Consider the following 27,653-nt stretch of genomic DNA (forward strand, 5'->3'; position numbering starts at 1 on the left):
ATAAAGTTCATTTCTTCCAATGGGAGAAAAACATTTTAATGTAAGATGAAGCACAGGTCAGAACACAATACAATTTACAGTGTTCCAAAACTCTCTTCATCCTTCTCCAGTCTCTTACTTGACCACTGCTGAAGTTAGTACTCTCTGGAGCCCTTGGGGCCAGCAGTAAGGCCCATGTTGGCCACATTTTTTTCACGCTGTCCAATTTTTAGGTATGTCTAGCTTCAGTGTTGGTTTGATTCTGGCATCCCGAGTCATACATTTCCAAACAGCCTCAAAAACACAAACTTGAACAGTTGGGCTAGGAGCGTTGAGGCCAGCTATAGTGGTATATGTAGCTAGTTCGTCTTACCCCTGGGTGGTCACAGGTCCAGAGCTAATTCTCCAGCCATGTTGGCACTCTGGACAATAATCTCCACTGATAGGATGGCATAGCCAAGGTGTCCCCAGCAGCTCAAAAACTGACCAAAAGCAGTAACATTAGGGCTTCCCAGGTGGCTCAGCTGTAAAGAATCCACCTGCCAGTGCAGGAGGTGCAAGAGATGCTTCGCTCCCTGGGTCGGGAAGATCCCCTGGAGGAGGACATGGCAACCCACTCCAGTGTTCTTGTCTGGAAAATTCCGTGGACAGAGGAGCCTGGCGGGCTACAGTCTGTGGGGTCACAAAGAGTTGGACACAACTCAGCATGCATGCACATGCACTAACATTTAGAACTGTCACCCCGGTAGTTTTCCATTATGATATTGTTCTTTTAAAGGACAATGAAATTCTCCAAGCTTATAAATGCCACTAAAATCGCTCATCCTTAGAAATTCACTTTTTAATTCATATAAATCTTAATTATGTTGAATTGGTTCATAGTGCTTTTCAGATCTGCTCTATCCTTCTACTTTTCTGTCTATTCCTTCTACTAATTTTTGAGAGTTTTATATTGAAACTCCAACTAAAAACCTTAATTTATCTACTTAAAAAAATAATGGTAATATATAGTGGAACTATATGTAACTCTGTTCTGTATTTTTTAAAGTCTCTTGTAAATGTGTTATCATACTTTCATAATTTAAAAAATAAAAAGGAAGAAATACACTTTTTATTTGGAGTAAAGACAACAAGGGACTTCCCAGGTGGTGCGGTGGTAAAGAAATCTGCCTCCCAAAGCAGGACATGCAAGAGACACTATTCAGTCCCTGGGTAGGGAAGATTCCCCTGCAGTAGGAAATGGCAACCCACTCTGGTATTCCTGCCTGAAAATCCCATGGACAGAGGACCCTGAAGGGTTCAGTCCATGTGGTCGCAAAGCATCAGACATGACTGAGCAACTGAACACACACAGGCAACAAGATAAACTTTCCCGTCAGTATCATTCTGGGAATGATTAGCAAGTACATTAACTCAGAGAAGCTAGCGTCAGTTAGCAGCTGGTACGTGCCAGCTTAAGTGCTTAAAATTCTTTTGAGTTGTTTTGAAATAACTTTAGATTTACAGAAGAGTTGTAGATATAGTCGGAGAGCTCATAGATACTCTTCAGCTAGCTTCCCTTAATGTTAACATGTTATATAATCATAGTTATATACTGTGAAATTGACATTGGTACAATATTATTAACTACTAGCTAAATTCTGATTTCACAGGTTTTTAATGTCCTTTATTAATGTTTTTAATTAATGTCCTTTTTTGTTTTCAAGACCCAGTCCATGTTACACTTAGTCATTGCATCTAAGTTCCCTTAAATCTGTGATAATTTCTCAGTCTTTCCTTGTTTTTTATGACCTTGACAATTTTAGAGACTACTGACTGATTAGGTATATTGTAGAATATTCCTAAACTGGGATTTTTCTGATGCTTTCTCATGACTAAACTTACGAATTTTTTGGAAATGATATCACAGAATGATACGCCCTTCTGGTTACATCATGTCAGGAGTACATGGTATCAATATGACTTATAACTGATGTTAACTTTGATCACATTATTAAGCTGGGGTCTGCCATTTTCTGTACTGTAAAGTTATTGTTTTTCCTTTTCCATACTCTATTTGTTAGAACAAGTCAATAAGTCCAGTCCATACTCAAAGAAAATGGAATTAGGCTTCACTTTTTAGAAGGTTGATTATTAAAGAATTTATGAACAAATACATAAACCACCATAAAAATTAATTTTCTCTCTTTTTTTTTCCTTTGGTGAGATACTTTGAAACTATGCAAATGTTCTGTTTCTTCTTAGTTTCATGTACTAATTTTAGGGGATCTTGCAGCAGTTCTTACTGTGGTGCTCTAAGGGTGATTTTCAATTTTCTTAATTCCTTCTATATTATTATTTGGAATAATCCAGTAACACAGGCTTGTCCCCTCACCTAATTTATTTGTTTCACTTATTTATAGCTATATGTACTCATAGATATCTGTTTTATTCTTTGAATTAAAATCTAGTTCTGTAATTATTTATTTTGTTGTTCAGATTGTTCTCATTTTGGCCATGGGTCCTGTGTCGTTTTGATATGTCCTGTACAGTAAAGAGTTAACGAAGCAGGCCAGAGCTGCTGTCTTTAGAAGGGCCTGTTTGCAGGGTTGCCCTTGGCTGGCATGTGTGAACTTGGCTTGTGAAAATTCCCCACACTGACGTGAAAAATTCTCTATACTGGTAAGGTTTTGTTGCTCACATAAGACACTGAGTACCTATTTCCTTCTGAGAGCCTAGGATTTTGTTAGATGCCAGCCAGAGCGTGCCTACGTGACTAGTCCCCAATAAAAGCCCTAAACTCTGAGTCTTAAGTGAGCCTTCCCAAAAGAAACATTGTACAGGTGCCACTGCATTTTCACTGCTCACAAGGGAAGCACACCTAGTGTCTCTTCCTGGACCAGAAGGGGAAAGTATAAAAAGCCTGTGTGTGGATTTCTCTGGACTCTGATCAGTGTGCCTTTTCACCCTAAGCATCTGGTATGTAACCTTACTTGGTCATTGTAATAGATTTTAGTCATTAGTGCATGGTATGCCGAGTCCTATGAAGTCCTTCTAGCATACCACAGAAGGTGTGAGAGGTTTGGGATGCCCCAAAGACCTTATCCTTAAGCAACATGCCTTATCCCTTCTTTTTCCTTACCTTTCCTTTATGGCACTATTGGGAGCTCCAGACTTGTATTTTCCTTGTCCCAGACATAGAATCAACCGTTTCTTCAGAGTCTTTGTTTCTTTATTGGAGAATGATAGTAATCTTGGTTTCTACCAAGATCTGGGTACTCATTGGTAATGGGGTGCCATTGCTTCTAGGCCCTTTGAGCAGACAGAAAGTGAAATGTATGTATGTTTGCTAACTCATATGTACACATACATTTATATTTATTTCTGTATCTTTCTACCTGAAAATACATAAACACACGTAAATTCATACATGTAGAGTCAATTTTCATCTAGAACTACAGGTTTCTTTCTATCCCTCTCTGCTTGTTTGTAACTTCTTTGTTTGACAGTAAGAAACCTGGCTTTAATTAGCTATAGTTTATTTCCTTATTTGTTCAACCCCACAGTAGTTTCAGAATTGCTAACTTACACCCCTGTGAGAAACAAATTTACCAATGGAAATAAGGAATTCATGTACAGTTGCATTTACTTTAGCCTTGTGATAGCCAGTCAGAACACATTTCCAAAATTACTTTGGTCAACTCATTTTCCCCCATCCATTTCAGTTAGGTTATGTCATGTATTTGTAATACAGTTGGATTTGTTTGTCTGTCTTATATCCTGGGACCCTCTCCTCCTTACCCCGCCACCATTGTGGTTGATTTTGCAAATTTGCATACATTGAATTTCACTCTTAGATTTACAGACTTCTTAGACTATGTGTAATATTTTATGGGTGTTGACAAATGCATAGAATCACATATCCACTACCGCAGTGATTTCCAACACCTAAGATGTGCTCTGTGCCAGCCCCTTTACAGTCAATCTCTTCCCAACTCTTGGCAACCAATGATCTGTAGTTTCTATCTCTACTGTTTTGCCTTTTGCAGAATGCTAGTGAAATAGAACCATACAGCAGGTAGTCTTTTAGGTCTGGCTTCTTTCTCATAACAAATGTATTTAAGATTCATCTATGTTATTGTGTGAATCAAGAGTTCATTGTGTAAAAATTGCTGGTAACATTCTATTGTATGGATGTATTATAATTTGTGACTCTGTTTACCTCTGAGGCCATATCAGTTGCATCCAGTTTAAGTGATTATGAATAAAGCTACTGTAAATATTTATTTACAGACCCCTATATGTACAAGGTTTTCAGTTCACTTTTGTAATTACCTAGAATTGGGCCATATTGTACCCCCATGTTTTTCTTTGTTAAGAAACTGCCAAACTCGTACCGTTTTGTATTCCCACAAGCAATGACTGAGAGTGCTTCTTCCACCACATTTCAACCAGCATTTGAAATTGCTCAGTTAAAAAAATTTTTAAACGTTCTAGTAGGTGAATAGAGGTATCTTACTGTGATTTTCATTCTCATTTTCCTGATGATTAGTTTGGGCATCTTTTCATATGTTTATGTTGCCATTTGTATAATTTCTTTGGAAAAGTAGCTTTTTGGTGGCTTGTTTTCTTGTTGAGTTACAACAGTTTTTTATATCCAGACTTCAAGTCCTTTAGTTGACATATGATTTGCAAATATTTTCTCCAGCTCTACAGCTTGTCTTGTCATTCTTAACCATGGTTGTTTTCTTGTTTGTTTGCAAAGCCAAACACTGTAGTTTTGATAAGTCCAGTTTATAAATTTTTTCTTTTTGTGGATTATGCTTTTGTTGTTATATCTAAAACTTATCACTAAATCCAAGATGATGCAAATTTCTATATTTTTCTTCTAGAAACTTGTTTTTTCTATTTTACATTGAGGTATATGGTCCATTTTGAGTTAATTTTTGCATAACGTGTGAAGTCTATGACATGGTTTTTTTCTCCCCCTTTATTTCTTTTGCATGTATATGTTGCATTGCTTCAGCGCCATTTATTACAAAGAATATGCTTTCTCCATTGAAGTGCTTTTGCACATTGTTAAAAATCAGTTGATTATTTCTGGCCTCTTCTGTTCCATTGATCTATGTGTGCATCCTTTTGCCAATTCCACACAGTCTTGATTACTCTAGCTTTATGGTAAATCATAAATTGATATATATATATAAGTGCATATATACAATGTATAATATACATTATAGTGAATAGTGAAGTCACTCAGTTGTGTCTGACTCTTTGCGACCCCATAGACTGTAGCCTGCCAGGCTCCTCCATCCATGGGATTTTCCAGGCAAGAATCCTGGAGTGGGTTGCCATTTCCTACTCCAGGTGATCTTCCCGACCCAGGGATCAAACCTGGGTCTCATGCATTGCAGGCAGACTCCTTACCTTCTGAGCCACCAGGAAAGTCCTACCTGTTATATATATTATAATATATATATTACCCTGTTTAGTCATAACATCTGAGTCTACTTATGATGATTGTTTTGTCTATTCAGGCCAAATTTTCAAACATATCTAGGAGTTCAAAGAGAATTTTTAAACGTTGTGTTTATATTTTATGATCATCTGAGAGTATTCTCAGTCTTGTCATATGTTAGTACTCATGTTTGTTTCTGGGTGAGTTTGCACTAATGAATACCTAGAGTAAGGGCATATAATATTAAATGAGTGGAAAAGCATGTCAAATTCCTGTTAATTTGCATCTCTTAAAGTGATAATTTTTCTGCATATATTACTATGCTCATATTGATTAATTTTACCAGTTATGTAGGCAAAACTAAGATTTTTGAAGTGATAACATTAACTGGAAAGGTATTTTCACAGAAAAGTACTTTGGCTTAACTTAATAATTTGAAACTTTGATTGGACATGATGAAAATGACATACTGCCAACTAATGAGTAGCCTCTGACCTAATATGTAAGCTTAGTTGCATCAGGTGAAGGATAAATGGTGTCATGCTGATTATACAAAAGTAATGCTTCTAGCAGTTTTAACAGAGGAGTAAGAGAATTTAATAATCTACACATAACAGTTTCATACTGCAGACAGTTATATTCCTCTGATACAGTTTTTGTCAGCTCAGTCTTAACAGATTATTGGCAGCAGTGTGATAGTACAAACTTAAAAAAGAATTTCGTACTAACTAGTATTTTTCCCAGAATTGTGTTTTGGGGTACCCTATTGAATGGAAAAATCCAATATTGAATTTGGAGTTAAAAACAAATTCATTGTGTAAAATGAAAAGCAATAATGATAACAACAGCCCAAATTTTAGTCAGTCAGTCTCAAAACTAAATTAAATCAGCAAGCAAAAGGAATTCTCCTTGCCTTCTCCCTCTTATTTGGAATTAGCACCCAAACCCTTTCAACAGAGGCAGCTGTATGATGTACTTAAGGAGGCAAGTTGGTGATCTATAAGGCACCAGGGCACTTGGCAAAGGAAATAATTAGGACTTGAAATCCATCTAGAGGAAGAAGCACCTTATCTAATTGACACAGAGGTGTCAAATGGGGTAATGGGAACTCTACTTGAAGAATCCTTTTCTTTGCCAGTTCTGTTGTATCAGTTGGATACAAATTGTTGCAAATCACAGAATAAGTGACAAAGAATGGCTTAAGCAATTAACACATTTATCTGGAGATAGATAATTCCAGGGTTGGGAAGCTGCTTAATTAAAGATATATATATATATTTCTTTCTACTCTGACATCCTTGATTGTTGAGTGTTCATCCTCAGATCTTCATCTCATGGTAACAAAATTGCTGCTGCAGCTCCAACATCACATTTTCATACAGTTGTATTGAACTCCCATCTCTGTTTTTTATCAGAAATAGAAATCATTCCCAGGAGTAAATTGCTCCTCCCACCCCAGCCTAATTTCCCTCATGTATCATTGGCCAGAACTGGGTCACATAGCCACACTAGCTTCCAAGAGAGCTGGGAATGACAGTCTAAAAAAGGAGGAAGAGAATTGGCAAACAACAGTGTCTACCACACACATGAAAGGAAAAGTATCTTTCCTACCATCTGTTTCAAAGGCAACCTCCAAGTCTGATGAGCTTTAAAAAAGGAGTCTCAACCACTCTCTTCTTTAACTCTGGAATTTCTTTCTTAAACAACTTTGCAATCTCTATATTATCACACTCATTCTGACTAATTAGAAAGAAGATAAATTGAGTTAGTGTTAGTTGCTCATTGTATCCAACTCTTGCAACTCCATGAACTACAGCGTGTCCACGGGATTCTCCAGACAAGAATATTGGAGTGGGTTGCCATTCCTTTCTCCAGGGGATCTTCCTGACCTAGGGATCAAACCCAGGTCTCCTGCACTGAAGGCAGATTCTGATAGTTTGATATAAAAATATAGAATAATTTTAGTAATTTGAATGTCTATCACTTTAAACAGCACCTTTTTGGTGAGGACTGGGCTAACCAGAGGCTAAGAGCTAATCCTCCGGAGAAGGCTTTAATGAATGAACACTAAGCACTTGGGATAAGTGTAGTCTATATACCCAAACGGCTTTACCAAGCTTCTTAAGAATGTTTTTTTCTGTACTCCTCCTGCAATCCTGTTTAAGGTGTGCATCTTTTATTTATTTTTTTTTCCATTTATTTTTATTAGTTGGAGGCTAATTACTTTATATCATTACAGTAGTTTTTGTCATACATTGAAATGAATTAGCCATGGATTTACATGTATTCCCCATCCCGGTCCCCCCTCCCACCTCCCTCTCCACCCGATCCCTCTGGGTCTTCCCAGTGCACCAGGCCCGAGCACTTGTCTCATGCACCCAACCTGGGCTGGTGATCTGTTTCACCCTAGATAATATACATGTTTCAATGCTGTTCTCTTGAAACATATATGTGTAGGGTGGAAGAGTGGTTAATCAAGGGAGCAACTACAGGAAACTTTCCTCATCCCCACAATTCCAAAATCGGGGCCAGATGCATGCCAGTTACCCCAGGACTGAGGATGGTCATCCTTTCACAGATACTGAAGTGTTCTCCGGGTAGAAGGAGTAAGTAATGGAGCTGCTCCTTGAGATTCCCCTGAATGCCTGCCTGCTCATCCTCCCCTCTCCCCTGCCACTTCTGGGCAGCTCTTCCTATGTGACACTGCCCTGGTGGAGACAGCTCTCTCTGCACCCCAAACAAGACCTCTTGCCTATCTTCCCTTAGAGTAGGACTGACAGAGATGATAGGAAGTATGAGAGCTGAGGGGGGACTGTGTGGAAGGTAGACACAGACATCAGAGACCCCTGCAAAGGAGGCATCCCATTCACCACGAGTCATGCCAGAGCACTCAAAGGGTCCTGTCTTGAACGTGACCTTAGAACCAAAACTTACTCTTACTTTGCCTCAGTGTCTTTCCCAATGATAAGTCATGAGAACTCAGTCAGACTTTTAAGCAGAAGAATGACTTTACTACAGTATGGGACCATTAAGCCAAGACTGTTTACAAAATACCAAGTTTTACCTATCCAGCATAGAAAACTGAGCTCACTTTGCTCCTCAACTCCGCTACCAGGCCACTGGGGCCCTACTTACTTCTCAGGGCTTGCTGCTGCTGCTAAGTCACTTCAGTTGTGTCTGACTCTGTGCCACCCCATAGACGACAGCCCACCAGGCTCCCCCATCCCTGGGATTCTCCAGGCAGGAACACTGGAGTGGGTTGCCATTTCCTTCTCCAATAGTGACTGGGAAAAAACAAAGAAAGGCATGTCCTAATACTGAGTAAGGCAAACGTCTTTATGACTGGGCTCTGCAGCTTTTATATTCAGATTTAAAATAGTATGCCAATCATCCTTGAAGCCTGAATTCCTCAATTCTGCCCTCTTAAGCCAAAGTGATTTTTGTAGCCAGCAGCCTCGAGTCAGACACTGAATTTGGAATCAAGGTTCTGATCTCTTCACTTACTAGCTGTAACCTTGAGGAAGTCACTTAAACTCCCTGAGCCTTGCTTTATTCCTCATATGAAAAATCCATAACAGAACCTACAAAAGCTTAGTTCACAACATCATTTATTACAAGAATCAAATAGAATAATACCCACAAAAGCACTGTGAGCTGTAAATGGTTCCACACATGTAAACAATTATTGGATCAAGTTCTTCATAAAAAACTAATGATTAGTTCTGCTCTGCTGTTCCCTCATAGAACCCTAGGGTTCTCTGCTCATTTTTCTCTCTCTTTTCCTGGTCATCATCTTTCATTCTGTTTGATTCATCCTTCCCATCATCTCCCTTCCCCTACTCGTGAAACACACACACAAACCCTATAATTGTTTTCTCCATTATTCTAATTCCTGTCAATCAATTTATTATTCATTGCATATTTACACTTCCAAAATAACTGCATTTATATGTAATTTGCTCTTGCCTACACAAAAAGTGGGAACAGTTAGATATGGCATTTAAGGCGATGTGTCAGGTAGGTTTCAATCCAGGAAACAGAAACAACAATAGGTAGTTCAAGCAGAAAGGGTTCAAAACACAGGACTAAGTGCTTAGACAGTTCTCTGGGAGCGCTAGAGAAGCTGAAGTTAGGGGCTGCCATGTGACTGTAGATTTCACGGGCACGCCATGACAGCTGTAGTCCACAGGAAGCTGTCAAACTGCCCCCAACATCCTTGACTTTGGTGACGAGAATTTAAGGACCACTGAATGTGGGTTCTGGCTTCAAACACACATCAACTCTGTCGCTTAGCAGCAAGAGCAGTAATAAGATGGCTTTCACATCACTTTTGCCTTCCAAATCCCACACAGGACATCCCCCTGATAGAATGTAATTAGTATCCAGAAGTCTTATTGCAAGGGAGTCTAGGAAATGTTATATCTTTCTTTCCAGGCCCTAAAATTCAGAAACATACATAGAGGGCTTTGAGGACGGATCTCTACTTCCAGCTGGCAATAACCTGTCCCAGGGAGTGACTCTATTCCTTCCAGAATGAACAATGCAACCATGGTCTGAAGAGATCTTGAGAGGAGAGGGGAAGAAAAGGTGCACAAATCTTACAGTTAATGGGCTTTACAAATACCTGTTCGGATTTATTTGGGGCAACCCTTTTCTTTGTTCTTAAAACATCCAACTCAGAGTAGGAGTTAAAATTTAACTACAGAGTGGAGCCAGCCATAAGCAAAAATGTCCCACACTTATGAAATCTTGCTATGTTGCAGACTGTGACGGTCACTGGGGTGTAACAATGAACAAGACAAAAGCTGTTTCTGTTCTTATGGAAGTTTGCAGCAAGTTGGATAATAGAAGCATCAGATTGACTACCCAGGTTCAAAGCCTGCCTCCCCCACTCATTAGCTGTGTGAACCTGGACAGGTTACTTGTCTTAAGTCTCAATTACCTCATCTGTAAGGTATAATCAAAGAACTTACTTAACTGAGATTCCATGAAAATCAAGTGGTATAGTGAATGCAGAGTGCTAAGCATACTGTCTGGTACATGGTAGGGTCCGAATAAACATTGGTGAAGAAGGTGAGCAAATCAAAAGGCAGTCACAATGCAGGACACAGTGATAATGCTGTGATACAAGAAAAACAGTACCTGTGAGGAGAGGCGTTCACTCACACCTGTGGGACTCACAGAAGGCTCTCGGAAGTAGATTAAGTAGATTCAAGTTTGCGTCTACTGGCCAAGAAAGGGCATGCTACATTTGAAGCCTAAAAGAAGTTCCGTATGGCTGGAGTAAAAATAATAGGGTGTGGAGAGGGGGCAATTAGGAGCCAGATCCTGAGAGGACTTGTTAGATGCTTAAGAGTTTGGGTAGTATTCTGAGGGCCATGAAAAGCCACTGAAGGAGTCAAAGCTAGAGAGTGATACGTTTTGATTTATATTTTAGAGAAATATCCCTTTGGCTGGAATATGAAAGATGGCTTAGGGAAGGGGAAGATTACTGGCAGGAAGTCCAACCAGAATTCTTTGGTAATTAAAGAGAGAGAGAGAGAGAGGTGGCCTGAAACTGAAAAGTAGCAGAAAGGTAAAGAAAAATGGAACAATTCTGGAGATATTTAGAAAGTAAGTATGGCTGGAAAGTAAGATATACAGGTTTTTTTTTTTCCTGTATCTTCCTTTGTCTTGCTTAATTCATTTCTTTGTTCATTTAAATTGAGAAACAAGGGCTTCCCTGGTGGTCCAGTGGCTAAGACTGCGTGCTCCCAAAGCAGGGAGCCCAGGTTCAATCCTGGTCAACTAGATCCCATACACCACAACTACAAAATCCCACAGGCCGCAGTGAACAGTGAAGATGCCGTGTGCCACAGCTAAGATCGGGCGCAGCCAAATCAAAAAAGTCAAATTGGGAAACAAAAACTCTTTAGCAAACATATTTTCTTAGATAACAGATGGGTGCTGTAACAGTGGTCTCCATGTGCAGATAACCCATGCTAGTTATTTAACATAGGAGACATTATTATTGAAAATTTAGGGCATGGGAAAAAAAAGATGGAGTGGGGCCTGTATTTGCATTTGACTTTTGTTTTGGTAACCCTCAAACTCTGTAGCAGTTAGTGATCACCATCCATTCTCTTGTGAGGATAGTTTTTTTTTTTTTTTTTTTTTTAAGAGAACTATAAAGGGGAATTGCCTGGCGGTACAGTTTTTAAGGCTCCATGCTTTCACTGCCAAGGGCCAGATTCAGTCCCTGGTAGGGGAACTAAGATCCCATAAGTCACATGGTGTGTCCGAAATAATAATAATAATGAGATATAATTGACATATAACATTATATTAGGAATTTCCCTGGTGGTCGGTTAGGGCTTTGTGCTTCCACTGCAGGGGGTGCAAGTTTGATCCCTGGTTGGGGAGCTAAGATCCTGTAAAAACAACAACAGACCGGAAAAACACATTGTATTCATTTCAGCTGTACAACATAATGATTTGATTATATGTATGTATTGCAAAATGATCACAGTAAGTCTAGTTAACATCTGTCCCCATACATGGTTATGAAAAATTTTTTTTCTTTTGATGAGAACTGTTGAGATGTACTCTCCCAGCAGCTTTCAAATACACAATACATTATTGTTAGCTATAGTTGCCATGCTATTTGTCACATCCCAGGATAATCTTTAGTCTGAGCTACATCTCTCGAGCCATCATAGAGGTAACAAAAAGTATCACGTCACACCATCTTTGTCATTCCTTGTCTAGTTCTTACACCTGTTTTTCCTGGGGGAGTTTAATTTTGGGGTGTTTGAGATATTAGAAGTGGAACCTCCACTTGTTCTCTACATCTCCTACATTTGAGAAATGATGGGATTGAAATTCTGGGTTATATCTGACTTAACCAAATTGTGAGGTATTGATGTAATGGAAAAAATATTTTGTATTTTAAGTCCTCTATCGTTTATTTAATGCTCTCTTGAGCCAAATGTGTTTTCCATTTGGGTGACTTAAAGGAGGGAGGCAGAGATAGTCTCAGATGTCATTTCAGGGAATTATTTTACTTCTTAATCAATTATACTTCTTGCTAAGTCTGTTAGAACTGATTTTCCTATCTCCCATTTCTCTTGGGAAAACTTTATGATAAGTAGTGAAATCTTTGGTCTCAAGATGAAAGCAGTGATTCGTATGTGCCCCTCACCCCATTATGAAAGAAGCCATGATAAATAAAGCAGCAAATTTCTGAACTAGTTGAAGAAATTTTTTATTTTTAATGGTATACAATGCTTATTGGTTATAAAGACCCATGTACATTTTTTTTCTTTCACTGTGGTGCCAGAAGAATTGGTATGTTTATAATTGATAATCAGGTTTTAAAATTTGGAAACATCTTTTGTTTTGAAACATGATTAGAATAATTAGAGGAATTACAAGTCTGAGTAAGAGTCTGGGGATTTAGAGCTGGAGAAAGGGGGATCTTAATCTTTAGGATATTTTTCACCTCAGAGATATAAAAATATTTGCTTGTAAGGAAAATGAGAGAATAAAGCCAGTTACTTTAGTTGTATCCCTGAAGATGTATATTTTGAAGAGAAGTGGAGAAAACAGAGAGAACTATACAAATGTAGAGAAGTGAAGAGAATCCCAAGGAGTCATGGTTTTCTCAGAATAATTTTTTTTCTCATAATCATATTTTTACCAAGAAACATGAAATAAATAATATCTGACATGATCCCAGGAACTAGGGAGGTACATTTGTGTGTGTGACTTTGTGCACTTCCTATAAAGGATGTTTAGTAATATTACTTAGGAACCCAGCTTTATAAACATGGAATCATTTTACCCTGACTTTGATGTAAGTGTGTAAAAACAAAAAGTGTTAGTCGTGTCCAACTCTTTGGGACCCCATGGACTGTAGCCTACCTCTGTCCATGGAATTCTCCAGGCAAACATACTGGAGTGGGTTGCCATTCCTTTTCTCTAGGAATCTTTCCAACCGAGGGATTGAACCCAGGTCTCCTGCATCACAGGCAGATTCTTTATCATCTGAGCCACCATGGATGATTAACCCAGACTAAGTAAATAGGGAGATAAGTGAGCATACATACCCACTCTGCTATACTTCACATATGCACATTTCAAATCAGACCCAACAGACACTTTAGCTTGCCCATCAGAATAGATATTTATTGCCAGGAACGTTCTGGGTTGAACTATCTGCCTTGAGCCTTTTGGAAACTGAACTGGCTGGAGCAGATTGCAAGGTTTAGGCTGTAGAATGACTCAGGTTCTTTTTCAGCCTAAAGCAATTACCCAGCTGTTGGAAAGTTGAAATATTGAACCAAATTATATTACCTAAGTTAAAATAAACACCCCTGAGAATAGATCATGATATATATTAAGGTACATGTACTATGCAAGGATTGACATTCCTATTAATATTTCTATATCTTGTGAACAAGCATTGGAATCTTCCCTGAGAATAAGTTTGTTGTTAGTATGTTTTTTGGTATTTGTTTTCATTGGTTGAGATATATATACATTATTAGCACATTAGCACATTCTCAAAGTCATTACCGTGTAAGATTGGAACTTTCAGAAACACCCTTGATAAAAGTCATCAACAGAATAATTAAATGCTCAAAAACAATAGGTATTCTGTATATAACAACTACAGAGTTTGGCCTAAAGCTGATGATATGCTTTAAAAAAAAACTCATTTATTCTCACATGGTCTTATTTAAACCATATAGAACCCCTATAAATAAACAGGACATGTATTATAGTACAGTAGTCCCCCCTTATCAATGGGGGGATATGTACCAAGACTCCCCGTGGATGCCTGAAACTGAGGATAGTACTGAATCCTATACTTACTATATTTTACCCTATATGTAAATACCTATCATAAAATTTAATTTATAAATTAGGCACAGTAAGAGATTACTAACAATAATAACATAGAACAGCTGCAACAATATACTGCAATAAAAATTATGTGAATGTGATCTCTCTCTCAAAAATTTCTTCTTGTATTGTATTACCCTTCTTGTGATGATATGAGATAATGAAACACATGATGAGATGAAGTGAGGTGAATGACATAGCATTAGGCTACTATTGACATTCTGAGGATTTTTCCAAAGAAGGATTGTCTGCTTTGGATGAGCCTGGGTCATCCAGCTATGACAATGTTTGGATGTCAGGAACAGATTTTGTTGGTGGTTGGGGGTCCCAGAAAGATGGAGCCAGAGGGCACAAGATTTCATCCTGCTAATCAAAACAGCATGCAATTTAAAACTTATGAATTGTTTATCTCTGGAATTTTCCATTTAATATTTTCGGACCAACATTGACCATAAGTAGCTGAAACCAAGGATGAGGGTGGACCACTGTATCTCCAGTCTTAGCAATAAATGACCCAAAGACAAACAATTGGCAAGTGGCAGAACCAAGATTTGTTTTCAGTGTTTTTCTATTTCAGTTCCAGAGCCCTCTTTGGGGATACACAAATTAGAGATCAGCAGCAAAGAAAATTACAAGAGTCAATTAGAATCACAACCAATTAATCTAGTCTATAGAATTTAAACTATGCCTTAAGACATAGCCTACAAGACTGAGACATATTTATTGCATTGTATTACAAATTCACATTTCATTATTACTCTCTGAGCACTGAACTGGTAAGACTTTTGTATTTAATTCATCAGTGAATATTTATTGACCACTATTCTGTGTGGGAATATTGAATTAGACATTGTTTTCTTTCTATTAAAATTAACTTGTATAGTGAGTGCCCAGTCATTCCAGCAAGTATTTTGTTGCCTACTTTTCCATTTTTCCTCTATAGAGGAGGGGAAAGTCTGAAGACTTGGTAAGGCAATTCTCTGTTCTTCAAACTCTGTTACAAAGTTCCATTCGCTCATTTATAAAATGGGTATCACTTATTGACCATCTACTATATGCTAGGTGTTCTACATACATTACTGGTAACCTTCACATCTTTGTGGCTTTGTATGGGTATAGTCATCCTCATTTTTATGAATGTATAAAAATGTCCCGACCTACCTCAGAGATATTCCAAGTTTGGTTCTAGACTACCACAATAAAGGAATATGGCAATAAAGTGAGTCACATGATTTTTTTTTTTGGTTTCCCAAAGCATATAAAATTCATGTTTACACTGTACTGTGGTCAGTTAACTTTGAAATTGCATTATGTCTTAAAAAATGTACATGCCTTAATTTAAAAAATGCTTTTTTTGGTTTAAAAAATGATAGCCATCATCTGTGCCTTCAGCAAGTCATAAAGTTTTTGCTGATGGAGGGTCTTGGATGCTAATAGCTGCTGACTGATCAAGGTGGTGATTGCTGGGGTTGGGGTGGCTCTGGCAACTTTTTGAAATAAGACAGCAATGGAGTTTGCTACATCAATTGACCCTTCCTTTCACCTGAACACTTGCAGGTCAATGGAGGGTTATTAATTGGCTTAATTTCAATATCATTGTGTCTCAGGAAATAAGGAGGCCTGAGGAGAGGGAGGGAGATGAGCATTCAGAACACAGATTTATCATTTAAGTTTGCCTTCTTACATGATGTGGTTCATAGTGCTCCTAAACAGTTGCCATAGACAACTGATTGCACAACACTGTAATAAATATTGTAATAATGAAAAAGCTTGAAATATGGTGACACAGAGACCCAAAGTGAGCAAATGCTATTGGAAAAAACAGTATAGGTACATATGTTCAACTCAGGGTTACCACAAACTTTCAGTCTGAAAAAGAAACAGTATCTGTGAAGTTCAGCAAAATGAGGTATGCCTGTATAGCGTAGCGGTGAAACAAGACGAGATAGCCTTGGATCAACAGCAGGACCTTCCATCAAAACTACCTGAGATTGAATCTGGCTCCATACTTACTCCGACCCATTATTTCATTTCTGTCTTCTCCCTTACATGCATCTCTAAAATGGGATAAAATTATTTGAACTCACAGAATTTTGGTGTTAAGTGAATTAACATCTGTAAATGGCTTACAGTGCCAGGGCTTCTGTTGGTAGTGAATGTTAGTTATTCATTTGGTGTGTCCTGGAGCTGAATCTGAGCACCTCTTTTTCTTCTTTTTATGTATATCTGTTACTCCCAAAGTGACCTCATTTACTTCTATGGTTTTAAATATAAAACTATACTGATGACTCCAAAATTTATATTTCCTGCCAAAATGATACTTTTCAAGTGTCAGTCAGCTCATGTCACTTCATTCAAAACCCTCCAGTGATTTCTTATCTCTGAAAAAGCCAAAGCCCTAACAAGGGCCTGTAAGGCCCTATCTGATCTGTCCTACTTTTCCAGTCTGTCTCCCACCATTTTCCACTCACTTTCTTTTCTCCAGCCATACAGGTTGAAGACACCCAAACACTCTTGCTCCTCAGGCTCTTTGCATTGGGCTTCCCTGGTGGCTCAGCTGGTGGAGAATATACCTGCAATGTGGGAGACCTGGGTTCGATCCCTAGGTTGGGAAGATCCCCTGGAGAAGGGAATGGCTACTTCCCTTCCATGGAATTCCATGGACTATATTGTCCATGGGGTCCAAAAGAGTTGGACATGACTGAGCAACTTTCACTTTCACTTTCTTTCAGGTTATGTTTTTCCCCAGATATTCAAATGACACATTGCTTCACTTCTTTCAGGTCTTTGCTCAGATCCCATCTTACTGGAGAGGCCGTCTATGACCACTTAAAGAGGAGTTCCCTTTCTTTTTCTTCTAGCTTTTCTTTTTTCCCATTGTGATGTCTATTGTCATTGTTGTTCTTCAGTGGCTAACTTGTGTTTGAAGTTTTGTGACCCCATTGACTGTAGCCTGCCAGGATCCTCTGTCCATGGGGTTTCCAAGGCAAGAATACTGAAGTGGGTTGCCATTTCCTTCTCCAGGGGATCTTCCCGACCTAGGGATCGAACCTGCATTTCCTGCATCAGCAGGCAGATTCTTTACCACCAGAGAAGCCTACGGTATCTATTACCATTATGTTTATTTTGTTTTTTTAATGATCTGTTTTGCCCTCTAGAATGTGAGCTGCATTAAAGCAGGAACTTTGGTTTGTTCACAGCCCCTAAATCAAGGGCCTGGCACATGGCAGACATTCAGTGAATATCTGTTGTCCAGCTAGTAAGCATCAGAGTTTCAAACCCAAGTCAGGCTCCCCTACGTCTCCTGCTTGTCTGCCGCACTCGTCTGCATCCCACATCAGGAAAGATACAAAACCATTAAAATATACATCAATTCTGATACTTGTCTTTAAGCTAGAAATTTTATGCATATTAGGATTGATTTGCTGTTCAGCATAATTTAACAAATATTTACTGTACACCACAAATACATGCTCTTAAATAAGAATCAATGACCAACCCACTAAAATAGGTAGAAATTTACCCAAGAATCTAGAAGCCCGAGAAAGGTAAATATTTGTACTTATTACATGCAACTAAAACTAATACAATGGTATGTGTAAATTATATCTCAATTTTTTAACACCATTTTTAAAAAAAATCTCGAGTTATTAGGTCTATTTTTTTGTATCAGACTAGAACACTTGGTCATCCCTGAAACTTTCTTTCCCCATCTTTCTCATTCTCTGTCCACTCATTTACTTAAGCCAAATTTCTAGACACTTTTCTAGATTGTTCTTTCTCCCTTCTTTCACATCTAGTTCATTTGCAAAGATTGTAAACTTTACCAACAAAACTTATCTTGAGACCATTTTCTTCTCATCAGCTTTACCTCTCTAAAACCTAGGCCAAGGACAACTCCACCTGCCAAACTACCAGCGGGATTTCCTACGTGCTTTCCTCATCTTCCCATTTTCCACTGAGAAGCCAGAGTGATCTTATAAAAATGTAAATTACTTGTCACTTCCCTGCCTAAAAGCTTCAGTGGTTTCCTTTTGTTATTCCTAAGTTATTTCTTTTAGAAAAACATCCAAACCCTACCCTAGCCTACAAGCCCTACTTGATTTGGTACTGATCACCAGTCTGATCTTCTCTCTTAGCATTTTCCCCATTACTCATACACTCAAGTCTCTTTGGCCTTTCATTTCTAGGACAATGAACCCCTCCTTGCCCCAGAATATTTGTACTAGCAACTCCTTGTCATTTAGGTCACAGTTTAAATTTCACCACCCCAGAGAGGCCTTCCCTAACTTCTTCATTTCAATTAGTCCCCTCTCCTCCATTCACCCTTTGTTCTGTCAGAGAGTGAATTGCATTCACTTATTGTGCATGGCACAATCACCATCTAATATTTTCCTTCTCTGTTTATTGTGTGTCTCTTTCCAGTAGAATGTAAACTTAACGAAGACTGAGACTTTGCTTTATCAGCAGGGTTTATATCAAAGCCTAACACATCGTGGGCACTCAAACACTTATGAATGGGTGAATCTTTGTCTGAATTTTGATAGCTTATGTAAGATCACAGTAGTTTCTAACACAGCTTTAGTAACTCTGTGACATCCGTGTTCTCATTGCTTCAGTGCACAAAAGGAGCAGTATGCCAGGAGAAGGATTCAGCTTCCTCCTATATCTTGGCAACCACTTGGTCAAGCTCTGGACTCAGTTCAGTAGTTCAAACCCATGAGATTAAGAGGGGAAAGACAGGCAGAAATGAACACTCCCCAATTGATCAATTGTCATTTCTCACTTAAAATTTTGAGAGGGAGAGAAAGAAAACAGTTCTTAAAATCAAACACTCTTGGAGCTGCAAATGTTATAGAAAGTTGATGTCGACAGAAAAAAAATGTTCAATTAGGGGAGGAAAACTAATTCAGAAGGAGAAAAGAGAAAGGGGTCACACCATGCTGATCGTTGCCTGTTGGAGTGTTCAGGGTTGGGCTTGGGTACCACATCTTGATTTGTAGGTAAACACGACGGACGAGAGGGTGAGGTGGGGTAGGGTCAGAGAAAGGGCGGAGACGGACACCAGCTCGAGAGATGCGAAAGAAGCTAGAAGGAAAGCAGAGCGGAGCTGAGCATATACAAAAGCAGCCTCGCATCTTGCCGGAGCTGCAAGCGTTAAAGGGAGGCGGGGAGTGACGCGGTTTGCGTCTGGAGCGGCTCCTCGGAGTCCACAGCATCCACCGCCGGAGCCTCGCCTTCCTTTCTCCCTCTGCAGACACATCGAGAGACAAAAAGAGAGGCGACCCCTGGGCCAGCCCGAGGGACCCGCCCGCGCCATGACCGAGACCACCAAGACGCACGTTATCTTGCTCGCCTGCGGCAGCTTCAATCCCATCACCAAAGGGCACATTCAGATGTTCGGTGAGTCCTCCCGCCCACCCCCGGAGACTGCTTCCGCCTCTCTCCTTTCCCCGGCACCTGTGTTTTCCAGGGCGTGTGACGGTTTGGCGACTGCCCATCCGGAGGGCTGTGCTGGCTGATCCAGCTGGTGGGAGGTCAGCCCCTTTATCCCGGGCTCCCGGCAGGGGATGCCAGCTGCTCTTTCGAGGCGTCACTCGCTCGGGCCAGACCCGGCTTGCTGGGGGGCCATGGGGTGGGGGAGGGGAGGGGCTGGAGGCGAGTGTTGTTATGGGTTGGGTGGGAGGTCGAGGTTTGAGGACTGGGGTGCGGTGGTTGATTTGGCGACTTGGCGGGTGAGGATCCGGAGGGGGAAGAGGCTGGGGCGCGGAGAAGGGAGAAGGGGGTCGGAGATAACGTGCAATTTGTTTAGGTTGGGCTGAAAGCTCGAAGGAGTTAATGATGTATAGGCTTCGGAGACACAAACACACACACCACACACCAGGAACTGGCCTGGGCTCAAGGAGATTCGTTTATGGTTTGGCTGATGGTTTGGGGGGCGGCCCGGGGCAAATGTTGAGGGTTGTGGACCGTGTATTGCCCGCGCGAGGCGGATGGCTTAGTGAATGTGGAGGTGGGGGGACAGGGGGCGGGGGCCTGGGCTCCGCTGCCGGGACCAGTCGCCTAGGAAGGGGAGGAGGCGCGGCGGTCGCTGCGGGCGGCCCTCTGCGAGCCGGTGTTGAAGGATGGGGCCCAAGTTGGCTGAGTCTCTGCCCAGGGCGGTGATGGCACCCGCAAGGCTTGCGGCGTGCGAGTGTGTATATGAGAGAGAGTGTGTGTGAGTGTGTGTGTGTGTTGTGTGTGTTGGGGCGGGGAGAGAGGGCATCCTCGCGCGTTTTGTTTGTTTTTTTTTTTTCCAGAGGCTTTGGGGCGGAGAGACGGAGCGAGCCGGGGCTCCTGGCTGCTGGGTTGGGATTCAGAAGTGGCGAGGGAAAGGTGATCCTTGCCCGGGGGCGGTCTCGGGCCACGGATGCTGCTCCGGTGCTGATGCCGGAGGACCCGAAGGTGCGGGGGCGTGCGCGTTTAGACCCCGAGGAAGGGACGCGGAGGTCACTGTAGAAGCAAGGGTTGAGAACTTAGAAGTTGGGGTGCTTTTTTTCTGGCACTGAGGGAAAAGAGAAAAGCGAGTGGGCCGGGGGTCGATGAGTGAAGGACAAGAGGCCTCAACCCGGCGGGCCAGCGAGGCGCTGTCCGGAGACGGTGGTGCTGAAACGCAGGGCGCACCGGAGCTGCCCGCCGGCACAAGTGTTTACCCTGAGCCTGAGGAATGCGTGGGCCCTCCTAAGGGCTGTTTAATGAACGCTACGATGTATCGGTAAAGACAGGGCAAGGTGGCTTCGAAGAAAAATATTCCTCTTAAACCTAACAGATGAGTTGAACTAGGCACCCTTAATAAAAACCTCATGAGTATACTTTGAGCAGAGTGCGCATCGGATAGGCACGTTCACAGGATCCAAGGAGGGAAACTGAGGTAGCCATCCCTTCCTCACCGCGGTACCTTCACTTTTAAAAGCGTTGGTCAGGAGCTGGTGCCAGCTTACCTATGAAAGACTGTTGTTCAAGCATGAGGGTAGAGCAGAGCATGTCATCAGCCTTCTTAGAGAGTATCAGTGCCCTGGGAACACTCTCTCTTCACCTTCTTTTGGTTTTGATGTCTTCACCCCTGTCCTTCTCTGTGAGTCTTTCCTCTAGCCATTTTATGTTGCTATACTTTATTCCTGTCAGTTACCCAGAGAGGGAGGGACTTTCCTGTGGAATTCCGTAGCTCTAGAAATCTTTAGTGGGCCAGCAGGTACTCTCCCTTTCTTCCTGGAGCCAAGGATGTACTTAATTCCACTTGTTTTGTATTGCAAGAGGGGCAGATGTAGACTGAGAACAAAGGATTTTGCCTTGAGGTTTTGTTAAGTTGCTGCTGACCTGCCAATTCTCCATAACTTTAGAGGAGAGAATATAAGGAAATAAAAATGGATTACACCAGAGAGTTTTAGACTTTTTGACAGTAGTGATTTTTGCTTGCCAGTGGGATTGAGGAAGAGGAGAGAATATCTGTCAACAAAGCCTTTTGAGTGTCCATTATGTATAGTCCAAAGAGCAGCATGAGAGAGGATATGGTGTGCTCACTGTGGCTTTAAGGAGCTTATAGCCTAATGAAGGGTTTAGCACACATACATTGAAAAGGGAACAAGAACCCAAAGTACATATTAAGCTATTTTTTGTAGAATCTCTTATGGGAATCTTTGAGCTAGTGATAAGTTTTCTTAATTTATTTTTGTAAAGAAGCTTCTGATTTACAAAGCATTTTCATTGTGTATGTCTCTTATTCCTAATAAGAAGCTTATAAGAAAGGCACCATTATCTCCATTTTACAAACAAGAAACTGATGTTCAGAGGCCAAGTAGCTTTCTTAAGTAGCTTAAGTGATATGGAGAGTGGGTGGCAGAAATGAGACTTGAACCCCACATTTCAGATTCCTCTTGAATAGGCCTTTGCACTGTACCAAAATCAGAAAGAAGTGCTCACTAATCTTCTGACTGTATAATTCCATGAACTCTGTTTTCTTCAAGCATATACTAACAGATTAGAATTAAATTTGCTATCAACTAAGTAAGTTTCCTAAATATGCATTTCCTTAAGAGCTCTTCCCCATTTCTAAAGAAATCAATCATTCATGATCTATTTTCTCTTTTTAAATGACTTTAAAAAATGTCCCCCCAACAATACAGAATAATTAATGCAATAAAATGATCAAACTTTTTAAAGATTCTTGAAATTAGTAATAGCAAAACCTTTAAAAGACCCAAACAAGGACTTCCCTAGTGGTCCAGTGACTAAGACCCTGCCATCCCAATGCAGGGTGCCTGGATTCCATCCCTGGTTAGAGAACTAGATCCCACGTACTACAGCTGAGTTCACATGCTGCAACTAAAAGAACCTGCATGCCCCAGTGAAGATCAAAAATCCCACATGCTGCAAATAAGACCTGCCGCAGTCAAACAAAAAAAGATTTCCCCATGGCTCAGTGGTAAAAAAAAAAAATCCACCTGCAGTACACGAGACGTGGCAGGAGCCTCAACAGGAGCCGCAGGTTCGATCCCTGGGTCAGGAAGATCCCCTGGAGGAAGGCATGGCAACCCACTCCAGTATTCTTGCCTGGGAAATCCATGGACAGAGGGCTACAGTCTCTGGGGTTGCAAAAGAATCGAATATGGCTGAGAGACTAAACAACAAACAGCAAAAAATAAATTTAATTAAGACCCAAATAGGACTTTGAAATTAGACACCTTTAATAGAGCTCCTATATTTTGAAATACAATTGCTCACCAAAGAAAAGAGACTGTAAACAAAAAAACAAACAAAAAAGTGACATTCAGAACTAAAAACTCACTCTTCATCTCTGTAAAGTAGGACTTGTACAGTTCTCAATATTTGTAAAATATTTCAGAATGAACTTGTCCTTTGATTCTGAAAGGGGAATTGATATTATTCTTGTTTATGACTATGTAAACATGTTAAGAAAAGATCAGTATTTGTGATAGAGATATTTGACACCTATATACTTAACTGTAACTAAAATGCTTTCAGGGATGAATAAAAGTTTTTGGCAAAGTAGACCCATAAACCAATGGTGTCTTATTTCATGTCTGCCTTATTACATACAAAAGTAACATGAGGCTAGAAAGTTCTCTTTTTCTTTTTAAACTGTAAATTCTTAGTTATTAAGCATGAGAGATTATATTTCAGTAAAACTTTCTTTGCATTTGTATTGCCATGTTTGTCAATAAATATGCCAGTGGGAGAGATCTCTGGGTCAGGAAGATCCCCTGGAGGAGACAACGGCAACCCACTCCAGTATTCTTGCCTGGAGAATCCCCATGGACAGAAGAGCCTGGCAGCCTACAGTCCATGGGGGTTGCAAAGAGTCAGACATGACTGAAGCAACTTGGCACGCATGCATGCATGCATGCCAGTGGGAGATCAGATAGTACGTTTAAACAGAAAAGTAAGAAAGGACTGATCAGATTAACTTCCATGAAAAGTAAAGGAATTGAGGGACTTGATCACAGAAGAAATGTGTCCTGTTTATTTGATGAGTGCAAAGTAACCGGATTTTCCAGTTTTTCTGCTTGAAAATATTTTTGAATTGAACAGTTGGGTTTTTTGAAAAGAGACATAATCCAATTCTGTTTCTCTTGAAAGCTAATGAAGACAGCTTTCTACTTGCTGTGAAATTGGAATTGCAGCCCCTATTGCTACAGCTAGAATCATAAGAAAAATAAATTTGAGTTGCTACCAATATATAGAGAACAGTCTACAATCAAGAAATTGTTTAGTGTGTTTGAAATGCATATTTTTAAAAAGCTCATTAAGCAGTGCGGCTCATTAAATGGTGCTTTTGCACCACTATTTGATACCACCCTGTGAGTGAAACTGGTTAATGTTATCATCACTCCTTTATAAACAGCAAAGCAGAGGAACAGGTGTAGGTCATTTGTTCACAATCATAAAGCAAAAGTCAAATAGAATTAAGTTCCTGATATACAGACTCTGTATCTCACCAGAGATGCTTTTTTATTCCTTTAATTGCAACAGCATTTATGAAAAGAGGAGCCATTGAACTTAGTTATCAACAAAGGGTAATGAGAACTTCATAAATTGTTTTCCTTTGCAACACAAACCACCAACAAAAAATATTCAATAAAGATATCTGTTCCCAATATCTTATGCTTATAATAAGGAAAAAATGAAAGTGAAAGTCTCTCAGTCATGTTCAACTCTTTGCAACCCCATGAACTGTAGTCTGCCAGGCTCCTCTGTCCATGGAATTCTCCAAGCCAGGATACTGGAGTGGGTAGCTGTTCCCTTCTCCAAGGAATCTTCCCAACCCAAGTCTCCCACATTGCAGGCAGATTCTTTACTGTCTGAGCCACCAGGAAAGTCTTATAATGAGGACAAGTTATTTCTTTTCTCAGTATTTGTGTATTGTCCATTTAACTGTGTGGCTGGAACATTTCTTCCACCACTTCTCCTCCTTCTCCACTCTTCTGTTACTGCGACTAGCTCCTACTCATCCTCAGATTTTAGCTTCAACAGAACTTCCTCAGGGAACCTCCACTGACTCCTATATTAAGTATGGTTACCTGACATTTGATCCTGCATAACTTTATATTTTCCATGTCATAACTCTAATCTCGTTCTTTGTTTCATGACTATTTCCCATGCTAGACAATAAGCTTTACTGAGAAACTATGCTTGGTTTAACTATTGATTTACTTACTAGTACCTAACATGGAATAGGCTCCCCACCAACTAGTCCATCCTAAAGGAGATCAGTCCTGGGTGTTCATTGGAAGGACTGATGCTGAAGCTGAAACTCCAATACTTTGGCTACCTCATGCAAAGAGTTGACTCATTGGAAAATACCCTGATGCTGGGAGGGATTGGGGGCAGGAGGAGAAGGGGACAACAGAGGATGAGATGGCTGGATGGCATCACCGACTCGATGGACATGAGTTTGAGTGAACTCCAGGAGTCGGTGATAGACAGGGAGGCCTGGCATGCTACGATTCATGGGGTCGAAAGAGTTGGACACGACTGAGCGACTGAATTGAACTGAACTGAACTGAAGAGATAAGACTGGAAAGTTAGGTGGAATTCTGATCAATCATGAAGACTTTAAGTCCTATTAAAGAATTTAGAGTTTATGCCAATGACAATGACAAATATTGCATTTTTTAAGAAAAGGGATGTTATAATCATATTCATGAAATTGTGATTTAGTTGAATTTTGAATATAAATTGGTGAAGGGAAAGGATGGAGATGTGGTGACCAGCTAGGAATCTATTTCAGCAGTACAGAGTTCAAGTCAGAAAAGACTATTACCTTGCCCAGGTTGCTGGCAATTGGGATGGAGAGTGAGTGTGTATTTAAAAATATTTAGAAGGTAAAAGATCCTTATTTTGTGATTTGATGGGTGGGTGATGGCAAAATAGTCTAGTGTAATTGGCAGGTATCCATCTAAGGTGGATGAATAAAGAACATTGGAAAAGAAGCAGGTTTGGGTTTGGTGAGTAAAGTAAAGATTCATATTTCCTACTGTAAAATTGTGGGAATATGCATTCTAACCAAGTATTATTACTAATGCCAAAGAAAGTGAAAGTCACTCAGTCACTGTGAACAGTAGCCTGCCAACCTCCTCTGTCCTTGCGATCTCCAGGCAAGAATACTGGACTGGGTTGCCATCCCCTTCTCCAGGGGGTCTTCCTAACCCACAGATTGAGCCTGGTCTCCTGCCTCGTTGGCAGATTTCTTTACTGTCTAAGGCACCAGGGAAGCCTAATGCAAAAGGAGATACCTAAACTCGAAGGCTCTTTGTAGCCTGGGACATCTGAAACTTCAAATGAAAACTCCCAGTGGGTTCCATTTGGATTATTCAAAGCTCTTCATTCAAGAAATGTATTGAAATTCATTAACATTATGGAAGTAAAAAGATAGAGTTTGCTAGCTTTTTTATAACCCTAAAGTTGACTGTTTTATAATGTTGAGGCTGTGAAACTGAAAACAGTTGATGCAGTTCAAAAGGCCATTCCAAAACTTGCCCATCATTGTGATGAGAGCTGTAATAATATAAGGCTGACCAAAAATCTCATTCAGGTCTTTTCATACAATGTTACAAAAAACCCAAGCAAACTTTTTGGCCGACCTAATACGTTTAGGTGGATGATTGGAAATTCTAATTCACTGATAAGTTGAAGGTTCAGTAATGGAAACTCATGCATCACTCATGGTAGTTTCATTTGGCAAGGGCTGTGCCTGCTCATGACGTGAGAATAGTGGCTGAAAAAAAAAATGTAGATATTTTTGCCTACATGAACAGGTTTACTTTCTCCTGCTGAACTGATTGACTGAACCCCAAGTGGACATAATTATGCTAATTATGATAGGCAACTCTCCCATCTAGAACACATCTCAAACCAAGGAACAGGATATAACCCAGAAGGCTGATGTGCTAAAAATTTTGAAATGAAGAAATATTAATTTTAAGTTTCTCTTTTCATTTTTCTTGACCTTATTCTACATATCCAAATGATTATGCTTAGAACCGTCAGAATTAAGAGGTTTCTATGACTTTTAGTTTGCATTACTGCTTAGTAGGAACATCCTTTAAAATGTTGCAAGTCTCAAGAGAAACACTTCTACACAAATTTCGGATTTTAGACCAAGTCAAATGAACAGCCTAAAGTGCAGAGGCAAACTCAACTGGAAACATAACCTGTCAGCCTTCAAGTCTGGACCTCCCTCTGCTTTAGAAAGATCCTCAGACATGAGAGGGAAATGCACAACTAGGTGGATAATCTCTATTTTCTGTTATTTTTCTGTTGATAGGCAATAATTGTGAAAGTAAACTATGCATGACCAGGAAAGAGGATGAAAACCCCATTTTGCAAGTGTTTCTTTAAAAAGATTCAAATCTAAATTTTATAATATCATTGTCCTCTTAGCTAATAATACAGTATTGTATGTGTAGTGGATACTTAATCAATATTTAATGATACTATGAAATACACACTTTCTAGTAGAGTTCTTGTTCATTTTTAAAGTGTTCAAATCATCCTGAATTGCTCAAGGAAGATTCTAAAGGAACAAAGGAATGCATTAATTTTTTTCTTTAATTTTTGGCCACACCCCACAGCATATGGAACCTTACTTCCCTAACCAGGGATCAAACCCACACTCCCTGCATTAGAAGGTGGAGTCTTAACCACTGGACCGCTGGGGAACTCCCTAAATATATTTTTTTTAACACTGGTTTAAAAAAAATAATCAGCACACCAAATTTTGGTTAAACAAAGGCATTTAAAATAATTTTTAAGGATCTGATGTAACAAACTAAGAACTGGGATATAGGAATGC

At 40.0% G+C, this 27,653-nt stretch overlaps 1 protein-coding gene across 6 annotated transcripts in view; it reads left to right on the forward strand.

The window, feature by feature from the left end:
- Nucleotides 1-27,653, forward strand: part of NMNAT2 (nicotinamide nucleotide adenylyltransferase 2) — a 207,342-nt gene that overhangs the window by 27,261 nt on the left and 152,428 nt on the right. For 4 of the 6 annotated variants that reach the window (XM_070473961.1, XM_070473962.1, XM_070473960.1 and 1 more), the window contains 3 exons: nucleotides 7,874-8,022; nucleotides 9,851-10,003; nucleotides 19,560-19,705. In XM_070473961.1, coding sequence (XP_070330062.1) covers nucleotides 9,957-10,003; nucleotides 19,560-19,705 — 193 coding nt within the window. In that variant the 5' untranslated portion in view covers nucleotides 7,874-8,022; nucleotides 9,851-9,956. The remainder of the gene's footprint in view (nucleotides 1-7,873; nucleotides 8,023-9,850; nucleotides 10,004-19,559; nucleotides 19,706-27,653) is intronic. The other 2 variants (XM_070473959.1, XM_070473964.1) reach the window with 2 other exon arrangements.

This window comes from Odocoileus virginianus, chromosome 11 (assembly GCF_023699985.2).
Source record: "Odocoileus virginianus isolate 20LAN1187 ecotype Illinois chromosome 11, Ovbor_1.2, whole genome shotgun sequence".
In the NCBI taxonomy this organism is placed as follows: domain Eukaryota; kingdom Metazoa; phylum Chordata; class Mammalia; order Artiodactyla; family Cervidae; genus Odocoileus; species Odocoileus virginianus.